General features: G+C 44.6%; 1 protein-coding gene across 1 annotated transcript in view; it reads right to left on the minus strand.

Annotated features, from left to right (window-relative positions):
• The window catches only part of ccdc152 (coiled-coil domain containing 152), a 126,886-nt gene extending 115,007 nt beyond the window's left edge, over positions 1-11,879 (minus strand). Inside the window, exon 1 of the mRNA XM_078557241.1 lies at positions 11,763-11,879. Within this exon, the coding sequence (XP_078413367.1) occupies positions 11,763-11,879 (117 nt within the window). The remainder of the gene's footprint in view (positions 1-11,762) is intronic.
• Between the last annotated feature and the right edge of the window lie 3,309 nt (positions 11,880-15,188).

Raw genomic sequence — 15,188 nt, forward strand, 5'->3', positions numbered from 1 at the left:
CTGCTCCTGGTTCGTATGTTCGCATGAAATCTGCCATCCTTATTGAAGCAGCCCGTGGCCATATCAGCAAGACCTGGACAACAATTAAGCTTGTCTGGTAGGTGGCAGGTGTTAGGAAACAGAGAGAGTTTAAGTAAGTTATATTGGTATTTGTGGGTGTGAGGAATGAATTTTAGCTTTAATGTTAAAGTTTGATTTGTATTTCCGTATCTGTCTGTTAAGAGAAGAGCTTTAGTTTCACTTTAAAAGAAGCCTGCATTTCTAATGAGAGTTTACGACTGTGAGAAGTTAAGCAAAAACACGATAGAAAACTGGGCTGTTGTCCAGCAACAGGGGTCCAGAGAGGCAGGTCCCTCACAGATGTGCGCACACACGCGCACGCACACATACAAACAGATGCACACAGACGCACACACACGCGCAGACACACATACACACATGCGCAGACATACAGACACACAGGCACACACACATGCAGACATGCGCACACAGACATACACACACACGCAGACGCACACGAGCGCACACAGACACACACACGCACACACACAGACGCAGGCACACATGTGCACATACACACACACACCCCTAAAAATAGCAATTAGATTTGGAAGCTGTTTGCGTTCAGTTGGTTTTGAAGACAGCTACAGATCAGAAGCAATCTAGAAGGGGGAAGATAGCCAGTTTCAAGCTAAAGTTGGTTGAAAGTAGCTGCGAGAGAGAGGCTGGAGCAAAGGGGACAGATAGCAAGCCCCAAGCTAAAGAAGAAAGGTCCCAAGGCCAAAGGAGTAAGACAGAAACAGGAGAAGGTCCCAAGAAGACCTTCGAGTCAAAGGAAGGACAGGGACCTGGAAAAAGTTCTGTTAAGTGACGTTAAGAGCGGGGAGCAGAGAAAGACTTTATGCTTAAAGGGACAAACACTGCAGGAAACAAATTTAAAGCAATATAAAGGCTTCTGATAAATCAGAATGTCCAAAGAGGCAACTGAAGAACTTTTTTGCTATGGGCATATGAAACAGTGGTGTACTGTTGATGGCTGAGTCGAGAGACAGAGAGTGTGTGGAAGAAGGCTTGAATGCATATGGTGACCAAGGGGAGGGGCACATCTGAAGGACAGTTCGAAACACCGGAGGGTGGACCCTTACGGAAGGCATCTGAGAGAAAGTGTCGGTTTGGGAGAAGATTCCAAAGTGAGTTCTTGGAGAGTGGAGGTTGGATACCCTCATGTGAAAGATGGAGTTCAGTGAGGCTGATTGGCTCACGGCATAAGAAGTGTCTGGGGGAGCTGATGAGAGATCCATAGCATCTGTCTGGGGTGAAATCTGTAACTTGGTTTCAGAGTGTGGAGTGTCTGACCACAGGTCGCCTTTTGGTTTACATGGACTGTGTACTTACTGTGAACATTGAGAGTATAATATAGCTTCTGTAACTTGTGTTTTCCTTACAAATCTTTATATATCTGTAAAGGTATAGTGTGGGTAAAGGAGTATTGTAATAATAGTCCATTTTTTCTTCTTTAATAAATAGACTCATAGACTCATTGACATTTACAGCACAGAAGAAGGTCATTCAGCCCATCATGTCCACGCCAGTCAACAAAGATCTGACAACACTAATCCCATTTTCCAGCACTTGGCCCGTAGCCTTGGAGGCTATGTTAACGCAAGCGAACATCTAAATACTTAAATGTTACGAGAGTTTCTGACTCAACCACCTTTCAGGCAGTGAGTTCCAGACTTCCACCACCCTCAAGGTGAAAATATTTCTCCTCAACTCCTCTCTTAGCCTTCTACCTCTTACCTTAAATCTATGCCTCCTGGTTATTGACCCCTCTACTAATGGAAAAAGTGCCTTCCTATCCACCCTATCTATGCCCCTCAATCTTATATGCTGCTATCAGGCCCACACTCAACCTTCCTGCTCCAAGGAAAACAACCCCAGCCTATCGGAGGAGAGAGCGAGAGGGGGTCCCTGGGATAGGCAGTCAGCAGCACCTAGAGGAGAGTGCGAGAGGAGGACCCTGGGACAGGAAGTCAGCAGAACCTAGAGGAGAGTGCGAGAGGAGGACCCTCTGATCGGCAGTCAGCAGCAAAAAAAAAAAAAAAAAAAAATTTTTTTTAAATTATGGAAAATCCCAAGGCCTTTTATACATATGTAAAAAGCAAGAGGGTAGCCAGGGAAAAGTTAGGCCCACTCAGGGACAGAGGTGGGAATCTGTGTGTGGAGCCAGAAGAAATGGGAGAGATACTAAATTAATACTTCTCATCAGTATTCACCAAAGAGAAGGACTTAGTGGTCGATTTGTCTAGGGAAGAGTGTGTAGATAGCCTGGATCATGTTGAGATCAAAAAAGAGGTGTTAGGTGTCTTGAAGAAGATTAAGGTGGATAAGTCCCCAGGGCCAGATGGGATCTACCCCAGAGTACTGAGGGAGACAAGGGAGGAGATTGCTGGGGCCTTGACAGAAATCTTTGTGTCCTCACTGGCTACGGGTGAGGTCCCAGAGAACTGGAGAATGGCCAATGTTGTTCCATTGTTTAAGAAGGGTAGCAGGGATAATCCAGGAATTTACAGGCCGGTTAGCCTTACGTCAGTGGTAGGGAAATTATTGGAGAAGATTCTTCATGACAGGATTTACTATCATTTGGAAGCAAATGGGCGTATTAGTGAGAGGCAGCATGGATTTGTGAAGGGGAGGTTGTGTTTCACTAATTTGATCGAGTTTTTCGAGGAAATGACAAAGATGATCGATAATGGAAGGGCAGTGGATGTTATATACATGGATTTCAGTAAGGCCTTTGACAAGGTCCCTCATGGCAGACTGGTACAGAAGGTAAAGTTGTATGGGATCAGAGGTGAGCTGGCAAGATGGATACAGAATTGGCTTGGTCATAGAAGACAGAGGGTAGCAGTGGAAGGGTGCTTTTCTGAATGGAGAGCTGTGACTATTGGAGTTCCGCAGGGATCAGTGCTGGGACCTTTGCTGTTTGTAGTATACATAAATGATTTGGAGGAAAATGTAACTGGGCTAATTAGTAAGTTTGCAGATGACACTAAAGTTGGAGGAGTTGCAGATAGTGAAGAGGATTGTCAAAGGATACAACGGGATATAGATCGGTTGGAGATTTGGGCGGAGAAATGGCAGATGGAGTTTAATCCGGACAAATGCGAGATAATGCATTTTGGAAGGTCTAATACAGGCAGGAATTATACAGTAAATGGCAGAACCCTTAAGTGCATCGATGGGCAGAGGGATCTGGGTGTACAGGTCCACAGTTCACTGAAAGTGGCAACGCAGGTGGATAAGGTAGTCAGGAAGGCATATGGCATGCTTGCCTTCATTGGCAGGGGTATTGAGCATAAAAGCTGGGAAGTCATGCTGCAGCTGTATAGAACCTTGGTTCGGCCACACTTGGAATATTGCGTGCAATTCTGGTCGCCACATTACCAGAAGGATATGGAGGCGTTGGAGAGGGTGCAGAGGAGGTTTACCAGGATGCTGCCTGGTCTGGAGGTTATTAGCTATGAGGAGAAGTTGGAGAAACTCGGATTATTCTCACTAGAGCGACGGAGATTGAGGGGCGACTTGATAGAAGTTTACAAAATTATGAGTGGCACGGACAGAGTAGATAGTCAGAAGCTTTTTCCCAGGGTGGAAGAGTCAATTACTAGGGGACATAGATTTAAGGTGAGAGGAGAAAACTATAGAGGAGATGTGTGGGGCAAGTTTTTTACGCAGAGGGTAGTGAGTGTCCGGAATTCGCTGCCAGAGGAGGTGGTGGAAGCAGGTACGATAGTGGTGGAATAGGATGGGAATAGAGGGATACGGACCCCGGAATTGCAAAATGTTTTAGCTAACGGGCAATATGATCGGCGCAGGCTTGGAGGGCCGAAGGGCCTGTTCCTGTGCTGTACTTTTCTTTGTTCTTTGTTCTTGTTCTATCCAATCTTTCCTCATAGCTCAGGCCCTTCAGCCCAGGCAGCATCTTGGTAAATCTCCTCTGCACCCTCTCCAGTGCAATCACATCCTTCCTCTAATGTGGTGACCAGAACTGCACCCAGTACTCCAGTTGTGGCCTAACCAACGTTTTATACAGTGCCAGCATAACCTCCCTGCTCTTGTATTCTATCCTTGGCTAATAAAGGCAAGCATCCCATGTGCCTTCTTAGCCACCTTATCTACCTGTGTTGCTACCTTCAGGGATCTATGGATTTCACACCAAGGTCCCTCTCATCTTCAGTATTTTCCAGGGTCCTACCATTCATAGTATAGTCCCTTGCCTTGTTAGCCCTCCCCAAGGGCATTACCTCACACTTTTTTCCAGGTTGAATTCCATTTTCCACTGCTCTGCCCACCAGATCAGTCCATTGATATCCTCCTGCAGTTTACGGCTATCTTCCTCAAGATAGCCTACCAATTTTTGTATCATCCACGAACTTCTTGAACATACTCTCTATATTTAAGTCCAAAGCATTTATGTACACCACAAACAGCAAGGGCCCTAGCACCGTGCTCTGTGGAACCCCACTGGAAACAGACTTCCAGTCACAGAAACATCCCCTTTTGCTTCCTGCCTCTCTGCCAATTCCCCTCCAAGTCACTCACCATCTTGACTTGGAAATATATCGCTGTTCCTTCACTGTTGCTGGATCAAAATCCTAGAACTCCCTTCCAAACAGCACTGTGGGTGTACCTACACCACATGGACTACAGTGTTTCATGAAGGCAGCTCATCACCACCTTCTCAAGGGTAACTAGGGATGGGCAATAAATGATGGCCCAGCCAGCAAAGCCCACATAACGTGAATGAATTAAAAAAAATGTCTTGCTGCAGCTGTACAGGGCCCTGGTGAAACCACACTGGAGTATTGGGTGCAGTTTTGGTCTATATATTTGATAGAGAAGGAGTACAGCGAAGGTTCACCACACAGGTCCCTGGGATGCAAGGATTATTGTATGAGGAGAGACTGGGTCAACTAAGCCTGTATTTACTGGAGTTTAGGAGAATCAGAGGGGATCTCATTGAAATGTATAAAATTCTGACAGGGCTGGACAGACTGGATGCAGGGATGATGCTTCCTCTGGCTGTGGATCTGCAACAAGGGGTCACAGTCTCAGGGTACAGGGTAGGTCATTTAGGATAACTGAGATGGTGAGAAACTGCTTCACTCAGAGGGTGGCGAACCTGTGGAATTCTCTACCGCAGAAGACTGTGGAGGGTCGGGCACTGAATACATTTAAGAAGAAAATAGATTTCCAGACATTATAGGCGTAAAGGGGTATGGGGAGAGAACGGGAGTAAGGCATTCGGATAGAGGATCAGCCACGATCATATTGAATCGTGGAGTAGGCTGGAAGGGCCGAATGACCTACTCCTGCTCCCATTTTCTCTGTTTCTATGTTAGTGGGAAGGAGGTGGGGCATAGTGGTAATGTCACTGAGCTATTCATCTAGAAACCCAAGCTAATGCTCTGGGGACATGCGTTCAAATCCCACCACGGGATTTCAGTTACCACAGAGCATTGTGATTGACTTTTAAATTGCCCTCTGAAATAGTCTAGCCAGTCAGTTCAATCAAACCGCTCCAAAAAAGTGCAATTACAATAAAATTAGGCGGACCACTCGGTGTTGATTGTTGTATGTGATTTGGTCACAAAAAAAAAAGGCATGGACAGTAAATTGATTGGTGGAATTTAAATTCAATTAATGCAAAATCTGGATTGAAAGGCATTCTTAGGAATGGTCACCATGAAACTAAAAACACACTTGGTTCACTGATGTCCCTTTAGGGAAGGAACCTGCTTTCCTGACTTGGTCTGGCCTACATGTCACTCCAGACCCACAGCAATGTGGTTGACTCTTAACTACCCTCTGAAATGGCCTAACATGCCACTCAGTTCAAGGGCAATTAGGAATGGGCAACAAATGATTGCCATGTCAGCAATGACCACATCCCAAAGAATAAAAAATAATGTTTGCAAGGTCTGTTGTGCTGATTTTTTTAAAATTCATGGATTGTGGGCATCGCTGGCAAGCCCAACATTTACTGTCCATGCCTTTTTTGTGACCAAATCACATACAACAATCAACACCGAGTGGTCCGCCTAATTTTATTGTAATTGCACTTTTTTGGAGTGGTTTGATCGAACTGACTTGCTAGACTATTTTAGAGGGCAATTTAAAAGTCAATCGCAATGCTCTGTGGGTCTGGAGTCACGTGTAGATCAGACCAGGTAAGGAAAGCAGATTTCCTTCCCTAAAGAATTTTTGTGAATCAGTTTTATGACAATCCGATAACTTCATGATAACCAATACTGATACTAGTTTAGGTGCTGCTTTACTTCACAGATTCCACACTGATTCCATTCTCTATCTCCGCATTTATTCTGTCATGGAATCTATTATTATGGAAGTAGTAGCAGGGCACTTAGAAAATCTCAAGCAATCGGTCAGAGTCAACATAGTATTGTGAAAGAGAAATCATGTTTGACCAATTTATTGGAGTTCTTTAACAAGCAACTTGGATGTGCTGTACTTAGATTTCCAGAAGGCATTTGACAAAGTGTCACGTCAAAGGTTACTAAGCAAAGTAAGAGCTCATGGTGTTGGGGTTAACATATTAATATGAATAGAAGGGGTTAACACATTAGTGTGGATAGAGGATTGGTTAGCTAACAGGAAACAAAGACTAGGAGTAAATGGGTCATTTTTGGGTTGGCAAGATGTGACAAGTGGAGTGCCACAAGGATCAGTGCTGGGGCCTCAACTATTTACAATTTATATTAATGACTTGGATGATGGAACTGAATGATGGTTGCTAAATTTGCTGATGACACAAAGGTAGGTAGGAAAGTAAGTAGTGAAGAGGACAAAAGGAGTCTGCACAGCGACATAGGTTAAGTGAGCACACAAAAAATTGGCAGATGGAATATAACCTGGGAAAATGTAAACTTGTCCACTTTGACAGGAAGAATAGAAAAGCAGCATATTATTTAAATGGAGAGAGATTGCAGAATTCTGATGTACAGGGGGAATTGGGTGTCCTGGTGTTTGAATCACAAAAAGTTAGTATGTAGGTAGAGGAAGTGATTAGGAAGGCAAATGGAATGTTGTTATTTACTGCAAGGGGAATGGAATATAAAAGTAGGGATACTTTGCTACAGTTGTACAGGGCATTGGTGAGACCACATCTAGAGTAATGCGTACAGTTTTGGTCTCCTTATTTAAGAAAAGGTATACATGGGTTAGAAGCAGTTCAGAGAAGGTTTACTCGACTGATACTTGGGATAGGGGATTTATCTTACGAAGAAAGGTTGGACAGATTGGGCTGGTATCCATTGCAGTTTAGAAGGTTGAGAGGTGGCCTTATGGAAACGAATAAGATCCTGAGGGGACTTGACAGGGTGGACACTGAGAGGATGTTTCCCCTTGTGGGAGAGACCAGAACTAGTAGGGGGTTGGGTGGGGTGGAGAGGTGATGGTGGCAACAGCATCATGGTAATGTCATCAGACAAATAATCCAGAGGCCAAGGCTCTGGGGACAGGGGTTTGAGTCCCACCATGGCAGCTAGTGGAATTTAAATTCAGCTAATAAATCTGGAATCAAAAAACCTAGTCCTGGTAATTGTGACCATGAATCAATTGTTGCTAAAACCCATCTGATTCACTAATGTCACTAAGGGAAGGAAATCTGCCGTACTTACCTGGTTTGGCCTACATATGACCCTCGACCCACAACAATGTGGTTGACTTTTGACTCCCCTCTGAAATGGATTAGGAAGTCACTCAATTGTATCAAAACCACTAGAAAGCCTAAAAAAGGAATGAAACCTGTTGGATCACCTGACATTGACCTAGGTACCGGAATCGACAACTGTAAACCCAGCCATGTCAACCCTGCAAAGTCCTCCTTACGAATATCTGGGGGCTTGTGCCAAAATTGGGGGCAGCTGTTTCACAGACTACTCAAGTAACAGCCTGACATAGTCATCCTCACGGAATCATACCTAACAGATAATGTCCCAGACACCACCATCACCATCCCTGGGTATGTCCTGTCCCACCGACAAAACAGACCCACCAGAGGTGGTGGCACAGTGGTATAAAGTTGGAAGAGAGTTGTCCTGGGAGTTCTCAACATCGAATCTAGACCTCATGAAGTCACATGGCATCAGATCAAACATGGGCAAGGAAACCTCCTGCTGATTACCATATCACCACCCTCTCAGCTAATGAATCAGTACTCCTCCATGCACTCCCCCTCCACATCACTTGGAGGAAACACTGAGGGTGGCAAGGACACAGGATGTACTCTGCATTGGGGACATCAATGTTCATCATCAGGCGTGGCTTGGTAGCACCACTAGTGACAAAGCTGGCCAAGTCCTAAAGGACATAGCTGCTAGACTGGGTCTGCAGCAGGTGGTGAAGGAACCAACAAGAGGGGAAAACCTACTTGACTTCAGCTTCATGAATCTACCTGTGGCTGATGCATCTGTCCATGACAGTATTTGTAGGAGCGACCACTGCAGTCCTTGTGGAGACAAAGTCCCATCTTCACATTGAGGAGACTCTCTATCATGTTGTGTGGCACTACCATTGTGTTGTGTGGTATGAGCACCATGCTAAATGGGATAGATTTCTAACAGATCTACCAACTCAAAACTGGGCATCTGTGAGGTGCTGTGGGCCATCAGCAGCAGCAGAATTGTATACAACCACAATCTGTAACCTATGGCCCAGCATATCCCCCATTCTACCATTACCATCAAGCTGGGTGATCAACCCTGGTTCAATGAAGAGTGCAGAAGGGCATGCCAAGAGCAGCACCAGGCATACCTAAAAATGAGGTGTCAACCTGGTGAAACTACAACGCAGGACTACTTGCATGCCAAACAGTGAAAGCAGTATGTGATAGACAGAGCAAAGTGATCCAATCTAAGATCTGCATAAGAGCAGGGAGGTTATGCTGGAACTGTATAAAATGCTGGTTAGGCCACATCTAGAGTACTGCATGCAGTTCTGGAATCCGCATTGTAGGAAGGATGTGATTAGAGAGAGTGCAGAGGAGATTTACCAGGATGTTGCCTGGGCTGGAGAGTTTTAGTTATGAGAAGAGATTGGATAGACTGGGGTTATTTTCCCTGGATCAGAGGAGATTGAGGGGGGACATGATTGAGGTGTATAAAATTATGAGGGGCATAGATAGGGTAGACAGGAAGGAACTTTTCCCCTTGGTGGAGGGATCCATAACCAGGGGGCATAGATTTAAGGTAAGGGGCAGGAGGTTTAGAGGGGATGTGAGGAAGAATTTTTTCACCCAGGGCGTGGTGGGAATCTGGAACTCACTGCCTGAAAGGGTGGTAGAGGCAGAAACCCTCATAACATTCAAGAAGTATTTGGATGTGCACTTGTGATGCCATGGCATACAAGTCTATGAGCCTAGTGCTGGAAAATGGGATTAGAATAGTTAGGTACTTGTTTGACTGGTGCAGACTCGATGGGCTGAAGGGACTTTTTCTGTGCTGTAGATCTCTATGCTCTATGCAGTCCTGCCATATCCAGTCATGAATGGTTGTGGAAATTAAACAACTAACTGGAGGAGGCTCCACAAATATCCCTATCCTCAATGATGGAGGAGACCAGCACATTGGTACAAAAGACAAGGGTGAAACATTTGCAACAATCTTCAACCTGAAATGTTGAGTGGATGATCCATCTCGGCCTCCTCCTGAGGTCCCCAGCATCACAGATGCCAGTCTTCAGTCAATTTGCTTCACTCCACATAATATCAAGAAATGGCTGAATGCACTGGATACTGCAAAGGCTATGGGCCCTGACAACATTCCAACAATAGTACTGAAGACTTGTGCTCCAGAACTTGCTTCACCCTTAGCCAAGCTGTTCCAGTACAGCTACAACACTGGCATCTACCCGGCAAAGTGGAAAACTGTCCAGATAAGTCCTGTACACAAAAAGCAGGACAAATCCAACCCGGTCAATTACCATCCCATCAGTCTACTCTCGATCATCAGCAAAGTAATGGAAGTGGTCATCAACAGTGCTGTCAAGTGGCATTTCAGAAAATGAACTGGACGTGCCATATAAACACTGCGGCTACAAGAGCAGGTCAGAGGCTAGGAATCGTGTGACGAGTAACCCACCTCCTGACTCCCCAAAGTCTGTCCATCCTGTACAAGGCACAAGTCAAGAGTGTGATGGAATACTCTCCACTTGCCTGAATGAGTGCAGCTCCCACAACACTCAAGAAGCTTGACATCATCCAGGACAAAGCAGCCCGCTTGATTGGCACCACATCCACAAATATTCACTCCCTCCACCACTGATGCACAGTAGTGTAGTGTAGTATATTTCATCTTTGGAAGGTCACTGTCTGCAGAGCAGTCGAGCAATGTGTACCATCTACAAGATGTACTGCAGGAATTCACCAAGGCTCCTTAGCACATTCCAAACCCACAACCACTACCATCTAGAAGGACAAGGGCAGCAGATAAATGGGAACACCACCTGGAAGTTCCCCTCCAAGTCATTCACCATCCTGATTTGGAAATATATCACCATTCCTTCACTGTCACTGGGTCAAAATCCTGGCACTCCCTTCCTAACAGCACTGTTGATGTACCTACACCACATGGACTGCAGCGGTTCAAAAAGGCAATTCACCACCACCTTCTCAAGGGCAACTAGGGATGGACAATAAATATTAACATAGCCAGCAAAGCCCACATCCCATGAATGAATAAATAAAGACTCCCCAAAGCCATACTCGATCTACAAGGTACAAGTCAAGAGTGTGATGGAATACTCTCCACTTGCCTGGATGACTGCAGCTCCAACAACTCTCAAGAAACTTGACACCATCCAGGACAAAGCAGCCCGCTTTATTGGCATCCCATCCACCACCTTCAACATTCAGACCCTCCACCACCAACGCGCAGTGGCAGCAGTATGTATCATCTACAAGATGCAGTGCAGCAACTCTCAAGGTTCCTTTGACAGCACCTTCCAAACCTACAACCTCGACAATCTAGAAGGACAAGGGCAGCAGACACAAAGGAACACCACCTGCAAGTTCCCCTCCAAGCCCCACAACATCCTGACTTGGAACTATATCACCGTTCCTTCACTGTCGCTGGGTCAAAATCCTGGAACTCCCTCCCTAACAGCACTGTGGGTGTACCTACACCACATGGACTGCAGCGGTTCAAAAAGGCAGCTCACCACCACCTTCTCAAGGGCAACTAGGGATGGACAATAAATGCTGGTCCAGCCAGTGACGTTCTGTGGAAGAATATTCTAAAAAACCTAGGGGACACAGTTTAAAAATAAGGGTCTCCCATTTAAAGCGGAGATGAGAAGAAATTTTTTCTCTGAGAAGGTCGTGAATCTTTGGAACTCTCTTCTCCGGAGAGCACTGGAGGTAGGGGCATTGAATATTTTTAAGACACAGATAAATAGATTCTTGACTCACAGGGAAGTCAAAGGTTATTGGGGGTAGTCGGAATGTGAAGTTGAGGCACAATTGGATCAGATATTATTGAATAGTGAAGCAGGCTCAAGGAGCCAAATGGCTTACTCCTGCTTCTAATTCATATGTTCGTATTTTGCTTCCATTTGTTTTGTTATTTTGCTAGCCAGCATTTGTCCTATACACCCATTGGAATAGCTCACGATTAATTTTTCAGCCTTTTCAGCCTTCACAAAGACTGAAAGTATTTGAAGCCCCACATACAGCCACTTACCTTTAACTGATTGTACCTCTCCAGTTGTAACCTGCATCCACTTAAGAGCGAATAATGTATGTGATTTTGTGGCTTTCTTTGGCGAATTGCCATTGGTAGCCCCATTCCGAGCTTCATGTTTACCATATGTATAAAAATAGAAAGAAGATTATACAACCTGGCTACTATCTCCAAAGGGATAGTTCAACAGTTCAATTACTTCTCTTTGGAAATCATGTTTTCTGACCTTTGGAATGTACAGTTATTTATGACCCAAGACAGCATGAATTCAGTTCTTCAGTCAGCCAGCTGAGGCAATAGTTAATTGTGTTGTATGCATATTTACAACTCATCTCCAGAGCAGCTTGTTATATTTTAAGTCATAATATGAAATTGGTGCATGAATCTTTATAGATCCAAATCAAAAAGTAGATTATAGGAGATTGGATTCAATTAGTTTCCACTGTTTTCCCAGAATTCTGACAGTGAACAAAAAAAAATGACCAAACACAGAGAAAAGTATATATCATTGTGACGCATTTATCAGAAATATTGGACGAATAGTTCTTTGTAACAAAATGGGAATTGATGCAATTGTCTTGTTTTGTTCATGAAATATAATCTGATTCTGGCACAGACATTTCAAAATAAGATTATTTTATTTTAATGCTTCATAATTAACTGTATGCCTGGAAATTACTATGAGCAACCTCAGAATAGCAACATTTAAAGTGTAAGTTAACACAAGGTCAGCAAAGGTAAATATTTTGGCTATTTTGCAGAATGTTGTTTTAGTTTCCAGGCTGTAGCCTGTGCAGCGGCCACTTTCTATGCAGCCCACACAGCGTGTAGGTGTAAGAAAGGCAAATGCAGCTACGCCCTCTGCGTGTTGGTACAGCTTGATCCAGCACTATCCTGATCTCAGCCAAATTACTAATCCAGCGGCAGGATTAGCAACTTGCTTTACACAAGTCCAGCCCACAAATCCATACATCACTCACCAAAGATCAGGCTTGCAATCTGAATCTGTGCAAATTAAAGGGTCACTCCAAGAGTGGTGGTTTTCAGTAACTTTTCCTTATGCAGAATTGATAGTAGCTATGTGCTCGGTTCCAGGAGGTACTCTTATGCTACTGTAGGGTAGCTGCCAAGGATGACAGATAACTACCTGACCCAGCTATGAGTCAGTTATTTCATTGCCTCCTAGTCTGCAACAGCACTAGAGAATGGGTAGGAGAAGGCAGAGAAGCTAAGCTCTATGAGGAGGAAGGGAAGAAGAGGAGGAACAGGAGATGCAGAGAGGAGATATCCTACACTCTTGTGTAAATGGATGGAATGTCACATAGTGGTTTATGGGGCTCAGTTTCCCCTTCAAAAAATTCCCCATCACAATGTGGAACCACTGATCACCTCTCTCACACCCATTTCACACTCCATGTCACAACATCACATTAGCCACTAGCAGTAAAAGCCACCAACAAAAACTTTCAAAAATATCTTTACCGAACAACACATCTAATTATACAAGCAAAAATGAATTATTCACCCTTGTGCATTCTTTTATTGCCTGTCATGTAAGTGCCCTTGACTGACCAGCTACTCTCACGCAATGTTACCCCAATGGCTGCAGCAGGTAGAAGACTGTTGACTTTCACGGGGGGAGACTGCAGATGGCCTTGTAGGATATATTCAAGAGCTCTTGGCCTAGAATGTCCAGCTTTGGACTGTGACTCTGCCTTCTCCTTTAGTATGGGTGAGCAGCAGTCTGGGCTGGCTGGCTCAGAGGCAACAGCAATGGCACTGGCAGGTGTGGGGGCATGAATGCTGTCATTCTGAGAGAGGACAGCAGGTTCGTGCACCACAAAGCCACTGCCGTTCCTGTGGGGCAGCACGTCAGCAATCCTTGTATTCTGCTGTAGGACAGATTGCTGGACTGCTGTGAGAGCCTGCCTGCCCTTTTGAGCACTAAGATCCACAGCCACAATGCCGTAAGCTGAGCCAACATGGCTGCTACCATCAATCTCATGAATGCAGTCTGAACTTTCACTGCAGCACTAAGAAGGGCTCTGCCTGTGATGCAATGAAAGCTGAGACACTAGTCACCAGATCCTGCATCAAGGTTCGATCCCCCAGTTCTCTCATGGAATTGGCCTATGGTGGAATGGTCCAAGCAATAGTTTCTGCCACATTGGAACCAGAATCTATAGTGTTCAATTGTTCAGTGTTTCATTATGTGTGTCTGCTATCTGTTCTGTGTGTGATTAGTTAAGCCTGGATGAATGAGAATGAGAAACTAAACTGAAAAAGAGCTGGAAGTTTGAGGGCAGACATTTTAAAGCATTGAATAAAACTCCTGTACAGGCATATAGTATGGAGTGTATCATCTCTGCATACCTCCAAGGCATTAAACACAACTGGCAATGAGCACAACGGAGAATAGTATTAAATTTACCAGTTCCTGACCTGCACCTTTCCTTTCTTCATCAGGATATCCACCCATGCCGTGGAGTCTGTTGAAGAGTCATACGGACTCGGAACGTTAACTGTGTTCCTCTCCGCAGATGCTGCCAGACCTGCTGAGATTTTCCAGGTATTTTTATTTTGGATTTCCAGCATCTGCAGTTTTTTGCTTTTATCATGCCGTGGACTCTATGGATTTCGGGGTTCAAGACCTCCTTTCTCATTACAGACGTGGAGGGTCTGGGATGTAACAGCAGCCCACAAGAAGGCAATACTTGCCCATTACCTCAAGGCAGAAGGTCAGTGAATACTCAAGCAGAAGATATGTCTACGGTTGATGCCATGGTAGGTCCTCTCAAAAAATACTTCAGGCCAAAGAAAACTGTGATGATTGAATGATATACATTCCACTAGAAATGTAAGCGAACCCATCACAGTCAGATATCGTCAAACATGTGCCCAAATTCTGGAAGTGCTCATTGGTGCACAGCACCATGCCCAGCTTGAGTGGGGAAAAAAGTGTCACTCATGTTTAGAGTGGAGTCACCTCACGAAGGTCTGCAGGTTGTCATCTGTTCAATATGGAGGAGTCTCTTCTGAGATTGAGGTTTGGCATGTGTATACCATCACAAACGGGGAAGCACTAGGTTATTTTAAGTAATACTCAAGTTGAGATTGTAGGCATTTGTTGCTTCTCATCGATATTGATGCGCAAGTATCTATACTGAGCGTCAAACTCTATCATTGGTATTTTTCAGAACTTTATCTCACTCCCATTAGGCACTTTTCAAGCTTACAATGGCCCAATTATATTGTTTCTGGAACAATCACAATTTCAGTATGCTACAGAAACCTCAACCTAGACAGGTGTGCATTCTATGGATTACATAGCTTTATCTAAAAGTTTGGCTTCAAAATAGTACAAAGACTTGTGCTCCAGAACTTGCTACACCCCTAGCCAAGCTGTTCCAGTACGGCTACAACACT

Source organism: Cetorhinus maximus, chromosome 2, assembly GCF_964194155.1.
Source record: "Cetorhinus maximus chromosome 2, sCetMax3.hap1.1, whole genome shotgun sequence".
In the NCBI taxonomy this organism is placed as follows: Eukaryota; Metazoa; Chordata; class Chondrichthyes; order Lamniformes; family Cetorhinidae; genus Cetorhinus; species Cetorhinus maximus.